Raw genomic sequence first — 23,415 nt, forward strand, 5'->3', positions numbered from 1 at the left:
GTCTGGGTGGCTGGTGTTGTGGACCCAGGCTGTTGTTGGAGAAAGGAGGAGGCAGGAACAGAGGGTGGGGAGCTGCTCAGGACCATCCCTTGACTTTGAGAGGACTGGATCAGTCCAGGCTCCGGCATCCCTGGGGGTAGGGTTCCCACTGCCAGCACTGGTTTAATGGCACTGTCCAGCTGTAACGAAACAAAAAAACATGTAAATTCATCTGATCTAGTTGACAAAAGTTTCCCGGAACCATCATATTTCATTCCTTCATCTGTATTCTGTAAACAGTATATACTCATGCCTGTAACTCAATACCTATTTATTGTAGCACCATCATTGTTGAAATTTTGATACCATATTATGATGTCCCAATGTATCATGTATTGTGTTGTGTTGTTGTCCTGCCAATTAAGGGAATTACTGCGGAGAATCTCTTTATTTTTCTATTGTAAAGTTGCCGGAAGAGCCCAATGATGGCTGAACGTTAGTTGTCTTATTCAGGCTTGTTTGTTAATTATAGATAGTAAGAAAGTTGTACCCATGATGAAAATGTTTAATTAAACAATATATAACACTGTGACTACTTAGCAATGTATATGGAATGTGTTCTTTTGTCCTTGTGGCGTTACACCACATACAGCAGCACCTGATGGATGTGTCGGGATGTCCTTGCAGCGTTGGGAGGGGGTTTACTATGGCTCAATGACTTGTGCTGTACATGTGTACCTACTTTCAGTATAGGTTTTACTTACCTACCTACACTGTACATTGTAGGTATTGTAATCTACCGATTCAATCTCGTTTTTCATTTATAGGCTGGATTTGTGAGACTTTTCTCAACGGTAAGTAAATATAAATACAATATATATACATTTGTTTATACATGTCTAGATCTAGTCCCCTACAGTAAAATCCAATGTGACATCTGATGATCTGTATCAGTAGTGCTTTTTACTTGAAGGTGTAATATATATATATCCTTTATTGGAACAATGATTCCCCAAACTAATAGCTATATAGAATGGGAGATTACTCTACTCCCCAACATATTTGTATATACATTATTTGTATATTGATCTCCCAAACATATTTGTATATACATTATTTGTATATTGATCTCCCAAACATTGGGGTATATACATTATTTGTATATTGATCTCCCAAACATTGGAGTATACACATTATTTGTATATTGATCTCCCAAACATTGGAGGATATACATTATTTGTACATGGATCTCCCAAACATTGGAGTATATACATTATTTGTATATTGATCTCCCAAACATTGGGCTATATACATTATTTGTATATTTATCTCCCAAACATTGGGGTATATCCATTATTTGTATATTGATCTCCCAAACATTGGAGTATATACATTATTTGTACATGGATCTCCCAAACATTGGAGTATACACATTATTTGTATATTGATCTCCCAAACATTGGAGTATATACATTATTTGGATATTGATCTCCCAAACATTGGGGGATATATATTATTTTTATATTTATTTTCCAAACATTGGGGTATATACATTATTTGTATATTGATCTCCCAAACGTTGGGGTATATACATTATTTGTACATGGATCTCCCAAACATTGGGGTATATACATTATTTGTATATTGATCTCCCAAACATTGGGGTATAGACATTATTTGTATATTGATCTCCCAAACATTGGAGTATATACATTATTTGTATATGGATCTCCCAAACATTGGGGTATACACAGTATTTGTATATTGATCTCCCAAACATTGGAGTATATACATTATTTGTATATTGATCTCCCAAACGTTGGTGGATATACATTATTTGTACATGGATCTCCCAAACATTGGGGTATCTACTTTATTTGTATATTGATCTCCCAAACATTGGAGTATACACATTATTTGTATATTGATCTCGCAAACATTGGAGTATATACATTATTTGTATATGGATCTCCCAAACATTGGGGTATATACATTATTTGAATATTGATCTCCCAAACGTTGGGGTATATACATTATTTGTACATGGATCTCCCAAACATTGGAGTATACACATTATTTGTATATTGATCTCGCAAACATTGGAGTATATACATTATTTGTATATGGATCTCCCAAACATTGGGGTATACACAGTATTTGTATATTGATCTCCCAAACATTGGAGTATACACATTATTTGTATATTGATCTCCCAAACATTGGGGTATATACAGTATTTGTATATTGATCTCCCAAACGTTGGGGTATATATATTATTTGTACATGGATCTCCCAAACATTGGAGTATACACATTATTTGTATATTGATCTCGCAAACATTGGAGTATATACATTATTTGTATATGGATCTCCCAAACATTGGGGTATACACAGTATTTGTATATTGATCTCCCAAACATTGGAGTATATACATTATTTGTATATGGATCTCCCAAACATTGGGGTATACACAGTATTTGTATATTGATCTCCCAAACATTGGAGTATATACATTATGTGTATATTGATCTCCCAAACATTGGAGTATACACATTATTTGTATATTGATCTCCCAAACATTGGGGTATAGACATTATTTGTATATTGATCTCCCAAACATTGAGGGATATACATTATTTGTATATTGATCTCCCAAACATTGAGGTATATGTATACATTATTTGAACATTGATCACCTAACCTTTGGCTAAAAATATATATTATTTGTATATATAAACAATATTTGTATATTGATCTTTCATTATGCATCCTTAAACAGTAAGCATTTTGATCTAAAATCAAAATTATACTAGGATGATGAAGCTTGGCATAATGATAATAACTGCTGATACACCTGGAATCTCAGCATGGTTAATTATATTTGAAAGTATAAATAAGGCCTAACAAAACCCTTTTTTTCTGGAACAAGTTTGAAAAAATTGGAGTTGTAAGGTAATAAATTTCATTTGTTTTACAAGGTTTATATACATATTATGTAGTAGAGAGATGTTGCCCAAAAAAGTTAAAGGTTTGCAAAAATATTTAAAGCAGATAGGGTACGTAACAGGAAACAAAGAACCTTTTTTGCCCTTACTATATATTCAATAAATATCAGTCATAGTGATTGATGAGTGTTGGGAAGTTTAAGTTGACAGGAGGATAAGTTTAATTTGTATGCAGTAAAGTAAACGATGAACCACATACAGAAAGGAGATGTTGTTAATGTAAGACTTTACTCCCCCCATATTTACATAACCCTGTCAGAGGTGAAGCTTTAGGGAAATCTACAGTACACATGGCTAGCTGGCCATGGTCACACTGGACTGCAGGGGGTACATGGACTTTCACAGTATAGGGAAATCTACAGTACACATGGCCTGGCCATGGTCACACTGGACTGCAGGGGGTGCATGGACATTCACAGTATAGGGAAATCTACAGTACACATGGCTAGCTGGCCATGGTCACACTGGACTGCAGGGGGTACATGGACATTCACAGTATAGGGCTCACCAGCTGTGATGTATACTACAGATATATATTTATTATACAAGGCAGGTTAAAAATTATCTTTACAGTGACAAATGGCAAGCTAAGGTTCACATTGAAAGTATATAGATTTGTTAGGTTATCAGATAAACAAGTAGCTTCATTTATAAGGCAGTTTTTATTTGCTAGTTTCCAACTACAGACTAGAGCTTTCAAATAAATTCAAATTAACCATTTTTTTGATACAAGAAACTTTCAAATAAACAGAAAATTAAGGATGTTGGATCAGCAATTTTGTGGTTAGGGTGAAAACGTACATTTCATAATTATAGTTGGTTTGACTGAATAGCTACTGTTTGATGCTATATATGTTTGAATCCTTATTAAAGCTGAAGTGATTTGTAACATATACAGTAGATGTAATTGTAAACCTGATCTTGAAAATGAAGGACAGATTACCAAGATTATATAATATCTTATCACTGGAGGCATCTTTTATATAAAAATTTAAACAACAACCTTCAAATAAAATCTCATAACCTTTTTAATACATTGATCCTATTATCAACCCATGCATATTTACACTTTGATCAACACAACAAAACCTTTTACCTTAAATCCAATATTCTTAACAAAGTTTTATCTTGGAACCTTTTAATGTTAATAACAGTTTACAACCACTTCAGTATTGATAATACATCATCCCCATCAATTTCTATATAAAACTATGTAGCTACTAGTATAGAAAGGATGACATGTACAATCTAATGGTATTAAGGGTGCACTAAATCATCCACACAGTCCCAGCTTTATAGGTCCCCCTTTCCAACTGTGTGTATATATATATACATCCCCCTCCCCATATATTTCGCAGGGCTGGTAATTAAAGCATAGAATCCCCAGAGCTATCTCTCTCAAGTGTCAGGTCTCAGAATTCTCCCCCATGCTGCAGCCAGAAAGGAGTAATGACTTATATATATTCTTGAGATGAATCACTAGGCTGGAATTGGGAATATATACAAATAGTATGGTACTCCTAACTCTGACAGAACAAGTGCTAGCCATCTCCTAGTTCCTGTTCCTCCTTGCTGGCTCCAGCAGCTGTAAGCAGGACTATCTCACCATCTTATCTCTCTATATAACAACACATGGGCAAAATATGCCAATAAGGGCACACAGCCAAATTTGTGGGACACACATATTCACCCAGCATTTTCTCAAAGTTGGGAAAATTTTGCAAACTGCACATATGCACACTATATTTAGATGTACATGCAAAATGCATGTTATGTACTTGCATTTAAACTAGCATTTTATATTCTAATTTTACATGGAGTGTAAATATAATTGTACCTATTATCTTCTTTGTTTCCTAATTTAATTACAAGATTTATTTGCATTGCTATTATTTCTTACTTTATCAGCAATGGTTATATAATTTAATCATCATGTATCAATCGTTAATTATTTATCACAAAGTAATTTTTATTTTTTTTCAGTGAAATTGGACAGCGATATAGAAATATTTCAATAATTTGATAAAATCCTGAAAATTTGCACATGGGATCCCCACAAGTGTGCATTAAATCCATGTGTAAATCAGCAAACCCCTTTATGGACCTCACATCCCTAATGTGTATTACACTATCCCTTATGGTGCCCCAAATACCAAATGGGTAGCTCGGGCAACCCTGTGGAAGGCCCCAAATACCAAATGTGTAGCTCGGGAAACCCTGTGGAAGGCCCCAAATACCAAATGTGTAGCTCGGGAAACCCTGTGGAAGGCCCCAAATACCAAATGTGTGTAGTTGCTCCTCCAGAAAGTTAGTAGGGAAGGGAGGAAGAATCTAGGGAAGGGGATGTTGACTCTAACATGGACTTCATCCAATTATAGCCCCAGATAAACACATCTCCAGTTACAAAAGTTATACACTGATGGGGTTGGAGCTGGCACGGCTTGCACACATATTTGGTAATGAATGCCATATATATGTGTGTGGGTGCCCATGGTGATGTGTCTGACTGCTCCCCCTCCCCTCTGAGCTCAGCCCCTGATTATGGTACTAGTTCCCTGATCTCTAACAGATGCCTTTCCACTTATATCAGTCATTACAGAACAAAATGGAACAATTTTCCCCATAATTTACCATAGGAGTACAGGTATCATACTTTAGATATCAATGTATATATATGTATTCAGTATTTTCTGTAAATACATGTATAGAGATCTACAAAAGCTCATATTAGTTTGCCACATAAAATCATTATCGACACATGTATACGATGATCAAATATTTATACATCTGATTATATTTACTGCATAACTGGTAGTTTGCTTAGCGGTGTAACAACTGCACACTTCTGATTTTAATTACTTAATTACTGTATAACTGGTAATTTGCTAACCGGTATAACAACTGCACACTTCTGATTTTAATTACTGTACAACTGGTAGATTGCTTACCGGTATAACAACTGCACACTTCTGATTTTAATGCTTACCAGTATAACAACCACACACTACTGATTTTAATGCTCACCGGTATAACAACTGCACACTTCTGATTTTAATTACTGTACAACTGGTAGATTGCTTACCGGTATAACAACTGCACACTTCTGATTTTAATTACTGTATAACTGGTAGATTGCTAACCGGTATAACAGCTGCACACTTCTGATTTTAATGCTTACCAGTATAACAACTGCACACTTCTGATTTTAATGCTTACCGGTATAACAACCGCACACTTCTGATTTTAATGCTTACCAGTATAACAACCGCACACTTCTGATTTTAATGCTTACCGGTATAACAACTGCACACTTCTGATTTTAATCCGAACATTTTCATAAATTGACTTGTGAATTCATTGTATCATTGATAATATGGCAAAAAACCTGAAACTTCATGAATACAAAGTCAAACAATAAAATATATAATATGGGTAATGCAAATAGTTGCAGACATACAATAAAGTGGCAGATTTAAACTTACATAAAACAAGAGGCACAAAGGGACTAGATTTTTCGCTTGTTGTTCAATGTTTGCTAGGAAGATGTAATTGCTAATGAAATAATAACAAATTAAACTACAAGCCAAATATCACAAATCTTGGAGCAAGATATTAGAAGTTGTTTGAAGTTTTATTACATTTGATCTATGCAATAAGTGCCTTATTCCTACAAGCTACAGGGAAACATCATGATATATTATACATAGGTCTCATGGTTCACTGTTGTTTGAGGATTAACACATTTTACCTCTTACAACCTTAAATGTAGATCAAGGTCATTTTTTGTACAAATTAAATCTTATATTTTGCAAGTTACAGAAAAAATACTGTGACTCCCAAATATTGTGGTACTGGACAACGATTTTTTTTAAAACAATTATCAACACGTTTTACCCCTATGATATTGGATGTGTGTTCATTTCTCAAGGTAATTTATTTTAACAAATTTGATAGACTTTCACACAGCAGCCATTTTGTAATGAAGCAAGCAATTGCAATTAATCAATACTGCAGCCAAATGTCACGACTATACACCTTAAAGTCTTACTTGTTTGAAGAAATGTTTACATCTGTGTATGAAACAAACAGATGCAAAACCACTGCATCAACATTTTGTTGCAGAAGAGACAAAAACAGCAATAAAAGGAGAGAGTCCAATGTTATCCTCTTTGGCACTCCCTGTAATCAGTAACAGAAAGACAGTACTGACAATGTTTTGGCACTCCCTGTAATCAGTCACAGAAAGATAGTACTGAGTGTTTTTGGTACTCCCTGTAATCAGTCACAGAAAGACAGTACTGACAGCGTTTTTGACACTCCCTGTAATCAGTCACAGAAACACAGTACTGACAGTGTTTTTGACACTCCCTGTAACCAGTCACAGAAAGACAGTACCGACAGTGTTTTTGACACTCCCTGTAAACAGTCACAGAAAGACAGTACTGACAGCGTTTTTGACACTCCCTGTAATCAGTCACAGGAAGACAGTACTGACAGTGTTTTTGACACTCCCTGTAATCAGTCACAGGAAGACAGTACTGACAGTGTTTTTGACACTCCCTGTAACCAGTCACAGAAAGACAGTGCTGACAGTGTTTTTGACACTCCCTGTAACCAGTCACAGAAAGACAGTACCGACAGTGTTTTTGACACTCCCTGTAACCAGTCACAGAAAGACAGTACCGACAGTGTTTTTGACACTCCCTGTAACCAGTCACAGAAAGACAGTGCTGACAGTGTTTTTGACACTCCCTGTAACCAGTCACAGAAAGACAGTGCTGACAGTGTTTTTGACACTCCCTGTAACCAGTCACAGAAAGACAGTACCGACAGTGTTTTTGACACTCCCTGTAATCAGTCACAGAAACACAGTACTGACAGTGTTTTTGACACCCACTGTAATCAGTCACAGAAAGACAGTACTGACAGTGTTTTTCTACCTTAACTTGGGAAAAATAGCAATTGTTTATCTAAATTGGGAATGTATTCCTCATTTTTCTTTCAATTTGGGGAAAAAACTAACCCTTTTCAGCTAGGAGAAGCAAGCTGTTTTCGGCTGTACCTTTTGAAAGAGTTTCTTATTACCTCTGTAGCGCTTTCCCCTCTTCAGAGGTTCCTATGTATAGGGAGAGAGGTAACACTTCTACATACAGTACACAAGTCTAGAATTGTTTACAGCTTTAACAATATATGCTTATGTAAAAGATTTCAGTTTAGATTTATCAGTCAGAGCTTTCATTTAGAAATGTCAGACATCAAAGATTTTTGATGGTTGGATTTGGAGGGTTAAAACATCCAGGGGGCAAAGCTAACTTTGAAACGTTATACACATACTGTCATAGGGAAAACATCTACTGCTGAAAGTGCTGATCAGGTGACCTTCAAAATTAGAACAAATCTGACAGAGAAAGATGATTTTGTGACAGAAAAGAACAGAGCAAGGGTTCAATATTTGCAAGATACATAAATTCATTAAGATAAAAATGACAATAAATAAAATGTTAAATCTTGTTATATATATGTAGAGAAAACATCATATATTACCTTGGTGTTAACCTTTAATCTAATGCATTATACTAATAATATCAATTACCTTGGTGATAACCTTAAATCTTGCTACCTTGGTGTTAACCTAAAATCTTGTTACCTTGGTGTTAACCTTTAATCTAATACATTACACTAATTATATCAATTACCTTGGTGATAACCTTAAATCTTGCTACCTTGGTGTTAACCTTAAATCTTGTCACCATGGTGTTAACCTAAAATCTTGTTACCTTGGTGTTAACCTTTAATCTAATACATTATACTAATTATATCAATTTCCTTGGTGTTAACCTTAAATCTTGTTACCTTGGTGTTAACCTAAAATCTTGTTACCTTGGTGTTAACCTTTAATCTAATACATTATACTAAGTATATCAATTACCTTGGTGTTAACCTTAAATATTGTTACCTTGGTGTTAACCTTTAATCTAATACATTATACTAATTATATCAATTACCTTGGTGTTGACCTTAAATCTTGTTATTTGTAGAGAATACATTTTATATTACCTTGGTGTTGACCTAAAATTTTGTAATTTGTAGAGAATACATTTTATATTATTTTGGTGTTGACCTAAAATCTTGTTATTTGTAGAGAATACATTTTATATTACCTTGGTGTTGACCTAAAATTTTGTTATTTGTAGAGAACACATTTTATATTACCTTGGTGTTGACTTTAAATTTTGTTATTTGAAGAGAATACATTTTTCTTAACTTGATGTTGACCTAAATTTTGTTATTTGTAGAGAATACATTTTATATTACCTTGGTGTTGACTTTAAATTTTGTTATTTGAAGAGAATACATTTTATATTACCTTGATGTTGACCTAAATCTTGTTACTTGTAGAGAATACATTTTATATTACCTTGGTGTTGACCTTAAATCTTGTTATTTGAAGAGAATACATTTTATATTACCTTGGTGTTGACCTTAAATCTTTTTAATTGTAGAGAACACATTTCATATTACCTTGGTGTTGACTTTAATTTTTGTTATTTGTAGAGAATACATTTTATATTACCTTGATGTTGACCTAAATCTTGTTATTTGTAGAGAATACATTTTATATTACCTTGGTGTTGACCTAAAATCTTGTTATTTGAAGAGAATACATTTTATATTACCTTGGTATTGACCTTAAATCTTGCTTTATATAGAGAATGCATTATTTATTGCCTTGACTGTATACCTAGTGAAAACATTGTGAGAGAATCCTATAAAAGACTCTAGACCTCCCTGTTATCCTATACACAATAACACCAATTTAAATATAAGAAAGAATACCTGAAATTCTCTTACCTTACTTTCCTCCTCACTGACTGCATAGCTGAGTTCTGTCTCCTCAAATCCTGTGGGATTCATTCGTTGTTCGATGACCTGTGCGGCTTGAGAGCCTGGGGGTGGGTCCGGTGAGTTAAGACAGGTTTGTATTAGAGCCTTACCACTGTCGCTGGTGATCATGGGCTGAAGTTTACGGGTAGCAAAGGTGTACACATGGCCTGTTTCACTGGCAACCAACAACATCACTTGGGTACCCGTCAGAGTAGATAACTCATATGCCTACAACAGGAACAAGGTCATGGTTGTACCAGCAGTAGAATGTTTTAATAATAGGAATATATGCTGTTCCTTTATGATCGTCAGGTATCTAGAAACACAAAATGAAAAGATGGTAAACCCAGATATAAATTGGACATTTAGGCAAGTCCTTCAAGGACAGATGTCATCTCCATTTGTTCAAGATATGTTCTTTATTCAGGACATTTTGATTGTTATATGCTTTATGTACGTTCCTGTTACAAAATGTACAGACAGATGGTAGAACATACAAATGTCCCTTATAAATAGGTGATATAGATACAAATATCATTTATAGGCAGATGATTCCAACAAAACAAATATCTTATATATAGACATGCGATTCCTACAAATAAAGAGTCTATATAGACATGTGATTCCTACAAATATAGAGTCTATATAGACATGTGATTCCTACATATATAGAGTCTATATAGACATGTGATTCCTACAAATATAGAGTCTCTATATAGACATGTTATTCCTACAAATATAGAGTCTATATATAGACATGTGATTCCTACAAATATAGGGTCTATATAGACATGTGGTTCCTACAAAAATAGGGTCTATATATAGACATGTGATTCCTACAAATATAGACCCTATATTTGTAGGAATCACATGTCTATATATAGACCCTATATTTGTAGGAATCACATGTCTATATAGACCCTATATTTGTAGGAATCACATGTCTATATAGACATGTGATTCCTACAAATATAGAGTCTATATAGAAATGTGATTCCTACAAATATAGAGTCTATATATAGACATGTGATTCCTAGAAATATAGAGTCTATATAGACATGTGATTCCAACAAATATAGGGTCTATATATAGACATGTGATTCCTACAAATATAGAGTCTCTATATAGACATGTTATTCCTACAAATATAGAGTCTATATATAGACATGTGATTCCTAAAAATATAGAGTCTATATATAGACATGTTATTCCTACAAATATAGAGTCTATATATAGACATGTGATTCCTAGAAATATAGAGTCTATATAGACATGTGATTCCAACAAATATAGAGTCTATATATAGACATGTGATTCCTACAAATATAGAGTCTATATAGAAATGTGATTCCTACAAATATAGAGTCTATATATAGACATGTGATTCCTACAAATATAGGGTCTATATAGACATGTGGTTCCTACAAATATAGGGCCTATATATAGACATTTGATTCCTACAAATATAGAGTCTATATAGACATGTGAGTCCTACTAATATAGAGTCTATATAGACATGTGATTCCTCTATATATAGTCTATATAGACATGTGATTCCTCTATATAGAGTCTATATAGACACATGTGATTCCTCTATATAGAGTCTATATAGACATGTGATTCCTCTATATAAAGTCTATATAGACATGTGACGTTGATGCGATGTTAATGCGATGTTAATGCATCGTTGATGTGGTATCATTGTATTGTTGATGTGATGTCATACAATTGTTTCAATAGGTAAATCCCCTAATCTCATTCATATGGTTTGACAAGGATCGATGTATTTTCGAGAGAAAAGTATTGATAAATTGTCAAGAGTAAGACAAAAACAAAAGACATCGTACGGAACCGGTAGACAAGTGTCCTTACAACCACTTATCCTTTATAATTGTTTAATATAATTGTGATCAACAAGGTCCAAGAATGTTTCTTGATAATGAGTTTGTATACTAAGTGAAATTGTTAGATAATTTATAATTAGTTATGGATGGAGGTTTTTGCCAAAAATCATTAGTAAGATATATTATAGAACAAATTATGCAGACTTGTGCATCTCTCGTTTCTTCAGGAAAGGTGGGGCTCAGGAGCTGAATGGGCTTATCAGGATGGGGCAGATGCAGTTAATTAACGCTATTTTGTACAGTGCCTAGGCTATGTAGCGGCTACTTTATTCTGTATATTATACACTATTTCGTTCTTTATATTGTCATCAACATTTTAATTTTTGAGCAAGAAAAGTTGTTACCCTTAAGATAATTACACTAGTAGGACATAAATTACATTATCTTGCAGTTATGAAACTTAATACCTGTACTATTAATTGATTTTCCACAAAAAAAAACATTCAGATCCAATAACATTCATTTATCCTGATCAGCTCAAATTTAAATATCAACATATTCCACATAATTATTTTCATAAAAAAAAATAAAAAATTATGACATCTTACAAAACATTATCCTCAATTCTCCAGTGGTTATGCTCTCTGAACCCCTGGACTAGATCATGACAAAATCAAAGGCTCAGTGTGCCCAACTTATTGATGAGACAAAAATGAAATAGGTAGCAGCTTGCCTTCAAATTTGCTATGACATATTCCAAGGGTGCAGAGTATTTAAAACACCATAAACAATAAAAAAAAAATTTACTTGAAATTGGAAAATAAAATATGCGGTACATTAATTTATAAAGTATAATATAGTGCATGTATTTTGAACTTGAACTGATCTGGAGTGGTTTTAAAAAGGCATCTGACCCTACAATCACTGAGTTGTGGGTTTGAGGCCTTCGTGTGGCAGTTGCCAAGTACTCCTGGGTTTTTTTCCCCACCACAAAACTTGGCATGTCCTTAAATGACTGTAGCTGTTAATATGATGTAAACACACCAAACCAAGCAGTGTATATCAATATTTGCATTCAATCAGACGTGTATATACTACATATATGGCTTTATATGTTTCTGATTCAATATTAGATAAAATATGTTTATTCTTACATCCTAATTCTGTGGGATCTCCATCACATGTAGATGATTTGTCATGTTAAATTGTTGATACTATTTAAAGAAAAATCAGGTTGATATTCACTTATGACATCACTTCAACTCAACTTCATAATGTCTTGTTTAATGACAAAAACAGCATAGATTCATATCTAATATAACAATTCAGGACTATATTTTGGTGAATTTGTGGTTATAAGGACTTGAATACTCTTTATCGGGTCCTGATTATATATTAAACAAATAATTCAACAAAAGTCCATACAATAAACAATTAATTAACCCTTTCCATTTTTTAATTCAATAATTAATACATACACATATATGCCATTTAAACATTATTAAATTACAAAGAACTTTAATGCAATATGTTTGTGTATGTATGAAAACAAAATCACACTTGATTACAAAAAAATGATACAAAACAAAACAAAATCGAATTATATAGCATTGATTGGTTGAGTGTGAAAGAATAATCCTATACAAATTAAAATTTGATTCTGCAACCTTTATTTGTGCTTTTATAATTATAACATAAAACAATATAAATTTAAATGTTGATAAATCTTTTTGAAGATTAAAATTGCATGCAAACTAAAAAGCCGAAAATAAAACAACATGCACATTAAGTTTTTTATGACAACATTGAATTGACACCGCGCGCTTGTCATCGCTGTACGGTATATTGTCAGTAAATGCAATTGCAATCATGCATGGTTAATATAAAACAACAAAACAAACTGCATTAAACATTCTTTATCAAGTTTATCATTTTCAATGAACACGTGCGAATTCTGTTACGGCACTATCGCGATATAAACTCTCAACATGCGCGGACCCGTGTGCTCAAACCAGTGAATGGACCGACGGGTTTACTACCGTAGTAAGAGACTTCCTAATACGGAAATGACACACACAAACTTTGCTAACCTTTTTCATAATTCCTGTTTTCCGTTTACTGAATGTTGTATACCGTCTCAGTTTGTTTTCAATAAATTCCATCTTAATTTTAACTCGTCCTTTCGTCTTTTTGCCGGGTTTAATCCCAATACCCATCGTTCTAAGTCCGTCATCAGAATCAGAATCGTCTTCCAATGTTGATGGGTCAATTTGCTCCATAGTCAACGTCTTTCCCGGTCCCCCCGGAATTGTAGGAAAAACACTTTGGCTTGTGTTCATTAGGTGTGATCCGTTCATATTTGCACGTGTAGTCGGTTCCCTACTGTATACCGTACTGCCAGTCAGCTCCGCTGGCTGTGAGTCTGGAATGGAACGATAGTAGGTATCCTCTTCAGCCTTAATTTGTGACTTCTCCATAAACGGCATAAGCGGCCGCGGTACTGTGTGTAGTCATACGCGGGCAAAGTAGTTCTACATACTAACGGAATTGAGGATTTATCTAATAAATTTTAAATATCAAAAAGGGTAAAACAGACCTATATCATCATATTGAAAGAATGTTTTGTTTTATCAACCAAGATTATTTTTTACCTTTTATGTGTGCGGATGAATATCCTATAATTTGTTTCCTCCTCGTTTGGTAATGTGGGGTTCCCAAATATGGCCGCCACGGCCAAATATGGCTTTGGCCTATGATCATATAAGGAAATCATGCAAATCAGTGATAGCAGGCATTCCCGCGCCATTTTCTTACTTGTCAATGGGTCGACGATGTCACACAGTTATAGTAACATTTACGAATACAATAAAACTAAATCCATATCAACTTTAATAATTATCCAAGTGTTCTTTCATGATTTAACGTTAGTGGTCTTTCTGACAATGAATATTGATATGTTCGTTGATCATTATTTAGTTTCTTAGTAATAATGTCACCCGATCATTTATGCTGACATTTCTATTGTTTTATTTTCCCAAATTGCACTGCACATAACTACTGATGATGATACATTTTGCTAAAATGTGTCCTTTCAAAGGTGTTGTGAGTGCGAGGGGCGAAGAAGAAGGCCGTGGGGGTGGGGTAGGGGGTGGGGGTGGGGGTTGGTAATTAATATTGGATGCTGCCCAAAATAAAAAAATAATGAAAAATTAATTAAGTTAGTCAATGTTAATCTCGATTAGGAATTGAGATATTTAAGGATTCTATCATATTTTCCGCCATCCTATATATTATACATTGATGTATGTAAGGATATGTCGCTAGTTACGATGCCCGTTTTAATTATTGTTTACTCTAGCCGAATAAAAAACTAATTCAGAACATACATGTACAGTGGACACTCGTGTTTTATTAACTGTTGCGATTCAGGACTCAGAGTAGNGGGGGGGGAGTTCACTGGTAAAAGAGATGCTGTATGCTGAACAAATTCTATTGTACCGTAAACAATATATTTATTGTAATTGCTTATTTACACTTGAAACTATCAGGGACGTATAATTATAATTATCTTTTCTTATTTTTATTTATGTGTGCACGTTGTTATATATGTATGAAATCTTCGTTACAATCGTTTTGTTTATTATGAAAATAACTATACCAGGCTGCATGTCATGAAATTTGCGGCTATTATTTTACCAGGGTGACATACTCCCCATCCAGGAAAGAACTCGTCCCGAGTATTCCAGGGGTCACAGCGATTCCTCCCGGGTCCCTACGTCCCCTCGGATAATCTCAGACTCCGGCTAAACCTGACAAACGAAACAAAGTAGTGTACCTAACGGAAGCAGAGACGTTTCTCTACTGTCGGGCATAACCGGTAGCTAGAGACCCGGGGTACATAACAAACATAATATATATACTTCTCTATAAAAACATGAATATATGCAATAAATAAACCTTTCAAATATACAATTTTTATTTTTTTATTTATATACATTTATATAAGCCATCTTGGCAGTTTTTAACCTCCCTCCAACGATACCAAAACACTAGTAAGGAACAGCAGACAAAGTTGCAGCAACTGGCGCGACAGACGTACCAAACATTTCGGACCAAGGAGTCATCTCCCAAGTTTCATCAAAAATAAGGATAGGATATAGTTTCCCTCATTATTTTTTTCACTAACTCTGCTTGGAGTCGAACCCGGGACCTCTGGTTTACTAGTCTTACGCTCTACCGAATGAGCTAAAGAGAAATTCTCTCTAACCGAATCGGCTAGTATTTACCAGGGTGACATATGTATTTGTACAATAAAATATGTTTAAACTAAAAAAAACGATTAACTTACGCAGAGACGGACTTACGCTAGCTGACATTAACAGCANGGGGGGGGGGGGTTCAAAAAGAAATGTAGTATACCCCTGTATCTACCAGCCCCCCACCACACACACACACAAAGAAGAAAAATGATTCCAACCACGGAATTAGATTAGGCGAATATTTGCATATATTTTTTTTTTCAAAAGAAAAAAACATAAGTGTACTATCTAGGCGCCGATTAGATTGACAGAGTGATTTCCCTTGGACTTCCTGCTGTCAAGCTGAAGTCACAACGAATGTTTGGCCTAACACACGTGTGCCTACTACTGCAGTACAGTACGCTTTGACCTAAACACGGTGTTATTAGATAAACATAATAAGTAAGTATAAATTGTCATGTAAATTAGACATTTAAATTGAAATAAGCTTTTATATCTGCTTGTTTGTGTGAACGTTACGGAAGTGGAGCGATAAATAATTTCAATGTAATTTGTACAGTAATTAGTTTGTTTTTTGACTGATCCGCTATAAAAGGGTAAGGTGGTCTTATTTCGACCACCTTTGGACCCTATGTCATTTATACTATACGAGCTTCCGTTCTTGAACGTCCTGTGAGTAGTATTAGCTTAATCTACTTTTCTAATGCATTAATCAGGTTGGGCACAACGGCGCATATGGGTAATAATCCTGCATTTGGGTAACATCTTTGTATGTTATGGTTGAATGCACTTCGAATCTACCTTCACTATCCTATATAAAAAAATCAAAATTTTGTACTTCAGTATCTTTATTAAAAATCAAAATTTTGTATGTTATGGTTGAATGCACTTCGAATCTACATTCACTATCCTATATAAAAAAATCAAAATTTTGTACTTCACTATCTTTATTAAAAATCGCTATTTATATGGTTATTATAAACAACTTTTTTTTTTTTTTAAATAGGATAGTGAAAGTAGATTTGAATTGCATTTAAACATAACATACAAAGATGTTACCCAAATGCGGGATTATTACCCATATGCGCAAACTTGTGCCCAACCTGTTAATAACGGCCCACCAGACTCATTGCTCCACAAACATATACAAATTTTAGTCATTAAGACAAGTCATTTATTTGGGATAATACAACTACCATATGGGGAACTTTGACCACCGTACTGTGGTATCTTCGACCACACCAGAGTATTTTCGACCACCATTTATTTAAAAAATAAATCTTTTTATTAACCTATGAAAACACCCAGCAGTCTCAACTTTGTTTAAATGTTTAATTTATATTTGATTGTGAAAGTTGAAACAACGTACCAAAATTTGACGTTGATCCTTGTCGTTGAAGCTCGACATTGAATAAACGTTGAAGCTCGACGTTGAATAAACGTTGAAGCTTGACGTTGAATAGACGTTGAAGCTCGACGTTGAATAAACGTCTATTTTCTTCATTGATTAAAAGTTGAATTGTACATTAGCATTCAACCTTCTTTCGGACCATTCAACTGGTAGCATTGCCCGAGTTTCTTCTGGCCCCTACACCAGACTTAGACATTTTGACAGGTAAGTAGACGTCTGGTAAGGGACATTTATCTGTCAAATGCTTAGTCCGATGTCAGGGCGAGAGGAAATTCGGGCAACTGGTAACATAAAATAACAAAGAAACAGACAGCAGCACACTGTTTTGAGTAACATTTTATTTCTCTAAACAACCTAATCAGCAGCTTGTCGCCCATCTCCATCATGTTTATCCGGGGTATACATCAGGGTTTTTTTCCAAACCGTTTTGGGATATCTAACTCTTGGAATGCAGCACCTACATACAATTGGCAGTTGCACAGCATCTGCAAAAGATATAAATTATGTTATTATTATTATTATTATTATATAAATTAATTACAATGATCACTGGTCAGATATTATCCAAATCATTTATTCTTACAAAAACGTATTTAAAATAGATAAATAGACAAATATATATTGATTATTTTTTTATTATCGTAATAAAACGACCTTATAGCAGTACCTCCAACTCCCTTCTATCAGGTCTTTCATAAATAAGAACACAGAAAGAAAGTCTACCTTCTTTGTGTGCATTATAACACATGGTTACAAATGCAGTTGCTAAACAGAGGCGTGTATCTTGCTGACGGGTGCGTGACCCAGTTTATGATAGCAGGGTTACAGCGAGTTTATACACACATGTGCAAAGGAGTTTCACTCTCTGTTTTGCCTGGGCAACCTAATAAGCATTGTGCTTCAAATATGTGTCATATCAAACTTCTTTTAAATTTTGATTCATGTTGGTATTGCAAGTGTGAATCAGCCTTTAAATATCGGGACCTCTAGGTTTTAAATTCGCATCAGATATGAAATTACTTCAAACTCCGAAAGTCCGGGATCGGGAGACCATCTTACATTTATGTAGTCTTACAGATCGAACACATGCACATACTATATCACAGAGTTGAATAATCAAGACATACTATTTCACCTACCTTTTACCCACGATGGGTTACATTTTCAAAAAGATAGAGTTAATGACGCATGCGCAACAAAAGTTCCACCAGGCGTCGTATAATCACATAGAGCAAGGGAGCTAATCAGGCCACATAGGCAGACAGGAAATAAATCACCAGATTGTAAATCATGTAACATTATAAGGTAAGAGTAATAAGTTAAATTAAACTCCCTGAAAAATTGGTCAACATAACAAAAGAAAAGGACTCCAGATTTTAATTGATTCTTTCAATTTCCACATCAGTTCAACAACACGATTTTAAATCCCCCAGTAGATAATGCGTGCACAGTTAGGATACTTTCGATTGTTTTACCTATGACAATGATAATTGAGATGTTTCTATGTAAAATAACCAAATATAGAATACAAGATTTCATTTACAATTAAAACCAGGTCCAGCAATGACAATAAGGTTGATAAAAATCAAATTAATCAACTTTGTTTAAACATCATATCACAACATTTACATTTAAAAAACTCAATCTATTAGCGACTTTAGGCTTATATTCTGACAAATATGCAAGTATTTCCATACAAATATGCAAGTATTTAGATAAAGATATATGCAAGTATTTCAATAGAAGGTAACTTGCTTAATCTTTTTGAATAAGATTTGTATGCATATTTACTTTTTAGCCCATCAGATGATATTCAAATCATCCTGCATCCGTGGTCCGTCGTCCGTTGTCCGTCCTTAAGCAATTCTTGTTATCAGTATTTCTCAAGAAGTACCAGAGGGATCTTTCTCAAATTTTATATGTAGGTTCCCCTTGGTCCTAAGCTGTGCAGGGAAACTTTTGAGACTGATCGGATAAACAACATGGCCGACAGGCAGCCATCATGGATTTTGATAGTGAAAGTTTGTTATCACTATTTCTCAAGAAGAACGGGAGGGATCTTTCTCAAATTTTTATGTAGGTTCTCCTTGGTCCTTAGCTGTGCAGGGAAACTTTTTAGACTGATCGGATAAACAACATGGCCGACAGGCAGCCATCATGGATTTTGATAGTGAAAGTTTGTTATCACTATTTCTCAAGAAGAATGAGAGGGATCTTTCTTAAATTTTATATGTAGGTTCCCCTTGTTCCCTTGTTGTGCAGCAGTGCCTGAAATGGATGACCAAAAGTTGTCAAAAGTGAGGGAGTCACTGGCCCAACAAAAATAGTTTGGGTGACTGTTGAAAAATTTATGAATAAAAGAAATTATAGTTCCTTCCACATTAACTGGGGGGCAGTATATTTTTCAGTTGTCATTACTTTGATTGGAATTGAACTGTCCGTGATTTAAAAAATGTAATGATTTTTTTTTAAGATATTCTATGTAAAATGCAGCCAGGGTGTCTTCTTTGAGTTGCGAGTTTTGTGTATTTCTTTCGGAAACGGAGTTGAAGAATTAAACATATAATGTTTTATTCAGTTTTACATATTACAAACATTGTCATGTTATATGTAATTTAAATGTGCTGGAGCATTGTGTTGCTGTGGAAATATTTCTTCCCAAAATTATTTGGGCCACCAATATGTCATTTGGGCCAGTGCTTCAAATTTTTTACTCGTCCCAAAAAAATATTTTGAGCCAGCCAATGCAGGTTACCCACTATCCTTTATTGTTCATGTTTACTTTTGAAACTGATCAGTTAAACAAAATGGCCTACCAACAGCCATCTTCAATTTTTGACATTGAAGGTTTGTCAGTACTATTTCTCAGGAATAACTTGACGGATCATTTCTCAAATCTGATATGAAGGTTCCCCTTGATCCCTCGTTGTGCATGTTATATTTTGAGACTGATCATAAAAACAAAATGGCTAAAGGAAGAACTAGACAGATCTTTCTCATATTGCAATGATTGATTCTATTTCTTTCACATTAAGTACTGTACTAGTAAATATGTGAAATGACAAACTCACTTTGAAGGTTGGCTTTCATACACATCAGTATTAAGTTTAGATCAAAAGTTACCTCAAGGTGCATTTACTGTTAACATGACTCGATCAAACAGATTAGAGGAAAGAAGAAAAAAGATTGAACTGACAAAGAGCTAATGAAGATGGTACAATGGTGGGCGCCAAGATCCATCTGGGGTTTCTTGTCTAAATTAAAAATCCTCAAAATCTGTTCAACCTGTGTATTCCTGACACGATAATGCGTTTATAATTTGTATCTTTAGTCACACAGATGACATTTCAACAGTACTTTTATTTCGTATGAAGTGGCATACATTCTAAATGCATCCACTTTTACACAAAGTACAGATTGCCCAGTTCAGTTCATAATTATATCCTGTACAGTACTCCCCCAAGCAAATTAAAGTCTTCTCCAACACAAATTTTCTTTCTTTAAACAGCGTTTCTTTGTCGTTTTCTCCTCTTCTTTTGACTTTTTATTCAGATTTCGCTTTTGTTGTGTCATTTCCTGTGCCTGAAGTTTTTCTTCTTTCAGTTGTTCTGCCAGCTGTTATATGATAATTTCGTTGTTTGTAAGTAACCGATGGCTTGTGACAGTCTTTTTTGCGTTAACTATTTTTTACAGGTGTAGGCATTTTAAATATGTTTTCAATTTGGTTGTACAAAGTGGTCGACATATTTAGATTTTCCTTTTCGCTTTGTTCCTGGACAGCAAAAGTGTCATTTACAAGTGCCTGTAACAGGGGTACTACATCCTCATCTGGACATCTCACTCCACTGTCAGCATTATTTTCGGCAGCAGCTGTTTCCAGGGATACAGGGACATGCACTGATTGACTCGTTGGTGACGAATGTTTGGATGGATTGGTAGACATCGTTGATGTTGCAACTTTTGGTGATGCAGTTTTGACTAGGGTTACAGGGTTTCCAATGGGGCATGATGATCGTGATCCGATTCAGAAATTGATGACGTGTCATACACTGATAACGGCAGAAAAGCTGTTTCATGGATTTGGAAACGATCAACTGCATACAAACCACCAACTTTGAATCCTCTTCAAGTGCTCAACTAATGGTGTAATTCTGTATAATTCTAGTTTCTGCAGCACATCTCAGCCACTGATTCATCAATGATCTCCAAACTTTCGAGTAATTGGGGAGAGGTATTTTTGAAGCCCATGCTTCGAGTAAAATCTAGTTTTACTGGCATTGATCTGATGTTTTCCTGTGCCTGTAGATCTTACAAATTGTTTACATATATTGTATCCTATACAATGTTTACCTATATTGTTACAGAGTTTTCTTGTGTCTGTATATCCTATACAATGTTTACCTTTATTGTTACAGAGTTTTCTTGTGTCTGTATATCCTATATAATGTTTACATATGTTGTTACAGAGTTTTCTTCTTCTTCCATTTACTGCGGCAGATCTCATAGATATGAGTGCAGTTCTTGTGTCTATATCCTATACAATGTTTACCTATATTGTTACAGTTTTCTTGTGTCTGTATATCCTATACAATGTTTACCTATATTGTTGCAGAGTTTTCTTGTGTCTGTATATCCTATACAATGTTTACATATATTGTTACAGAGTTTTCTTGTGTCTGTATATCCTATACAATGTTTACCTTTATTGTTACAGAGTTTCCTTGTGTCTGTATATCCTATACAATGTTTAAGATGGATCGTCCATCAGCTTTTCATGTGCACAAAATAGAAAAACATTCTTTTGCAGACAATTTTTTAAGTTTTCCGTGTCTGAACATAATATACGTTTTTTCATAGGTATGAATTTTTCCGGTGTTGGACGTTTCAATGTAACTGGTCAGCTCTATTCTGCTGAGGTACTGAACCGATACTTTATTACTTGGTGGTCATCCTTAAGCCGACAACCATGTAGGTGTAAGGCCACTCAGAAGGTGATATGTAGTAGCTTTCACAAAGCCGCTGGTAAGTTTTTATCTTGCTTGAAGTGCCAAACGAGCTCATGGTGTGATGCAACATCCATCCCATATTAACATTAACCTTAACTCATTCACCCCTGAAGACCCATTTGAACTCTTTCATTTCAAAGGTTGCCATAGTTCATTATGAAATTTTAGGGGTGAATGAGTTAAATTACTTCTTTTGAATAACCATGCAGGGTTATGGTATTTGTCTATTAGCATGCTGGGATAGAAGTCTATCAAGAATGTTCAAATAAATGACCTGGTTCAACTTTCAAGACCAAAGGGATCAAATTTGAACAAACCTGTTGTGGAGTTCTGATTAATATTAAACCAAAAGGCCTAGAATGATAATATATGGCTAGCATGCTCAGATTTTTTTCCGAATGAATGACCTTGAACTACTTTTGAGGTCACAGGATTCAAATTTGTAAAAAGACAACTTTAAACTTCTTCTAAGTAACCTGGAGATCTAGGATGATGATATTAAGTAAATATTTCTGGGATAAAGGACAAACAAATTTAATTTGACCAAATAAATGACCACCACAGTCTACTTTATGGTCACATGAGTCAAATGATTAAAAAAATCATTTTTTTCTCTCTCTAAATAACAAAGGGGACTTGTATCATAATGTTTGAACTGTAGCTAAGTATTGGTGGAAAGTGCTATGAAGAGTGAAAATCTGAATCAATGACCTTGACCAGTTTTGAGGTCCACATAGTAAACTAATTAGAATTTTCCAATGAAGATTCATGAGGTGCAGAGTAATAAAAGTTCTAATAGAAATCCATGATGAGTTGAGGAATGATTATATACCCTATTGAAATAAATGTTACATTGATCCCCCTGGGAGGTAACAGATGTGAAATGAATAAGATAAGTCTCTGACAAGTTTTTAGGCATCATTAAACATTATACTCACCTGACCCGAAGGGCCATATAGTCAAGTTATGTCGTGGTGCACTGTCTGTTGTCTTCCGTCTGGCTTCAACTTTTTAGCTCACATGGTC

The 23,415-nt window shown here is 34.5% G+C and overlaps 1 protein-coding gene across 1 annotated transcript in view; it reads left to right on the forward strand.

The window, feature by feature from the left end:
* Positions 1–760: 760 nt before the first annotated feature.
* Positions 761–23,415, forward strand: part of LOC110449137 (probable gamma-butyrobetaine dioxygenase) — a gene marked incomplete at its 3' end in the record, with an annotated part of 64,502 nt that continues 41,847 nt past the window's right edge. The window contains exons 1-2 of the mRNA XM_021495780.1: positions 761–833; positions 22,241–22,405. Coding sequence (XP_021351455.1) covers positions 22,243–22,405 — 163 coding nt within the window. The remainder of the gene's footprint in view (positions 834–22,240; positions 22,406–23,415) is intronic.

This window comes from Mizuhopecten yessoensis, unplaced genomic scaffold (genome assembly GCF_002113885.1).
Source record: "Mizuhopecten yessoensis strain PY_sf001 unplaced genomic scaffold, ASM211388v2 scaffold4507, whole genome shotgun sequence".
Lineage (NCBI taxonomy): Eukaryota > Metazoa > Mollusca > Bivalvia > Pectinida > Pectinidae > Mizuhopecten > Mizuhopecten yessoensis.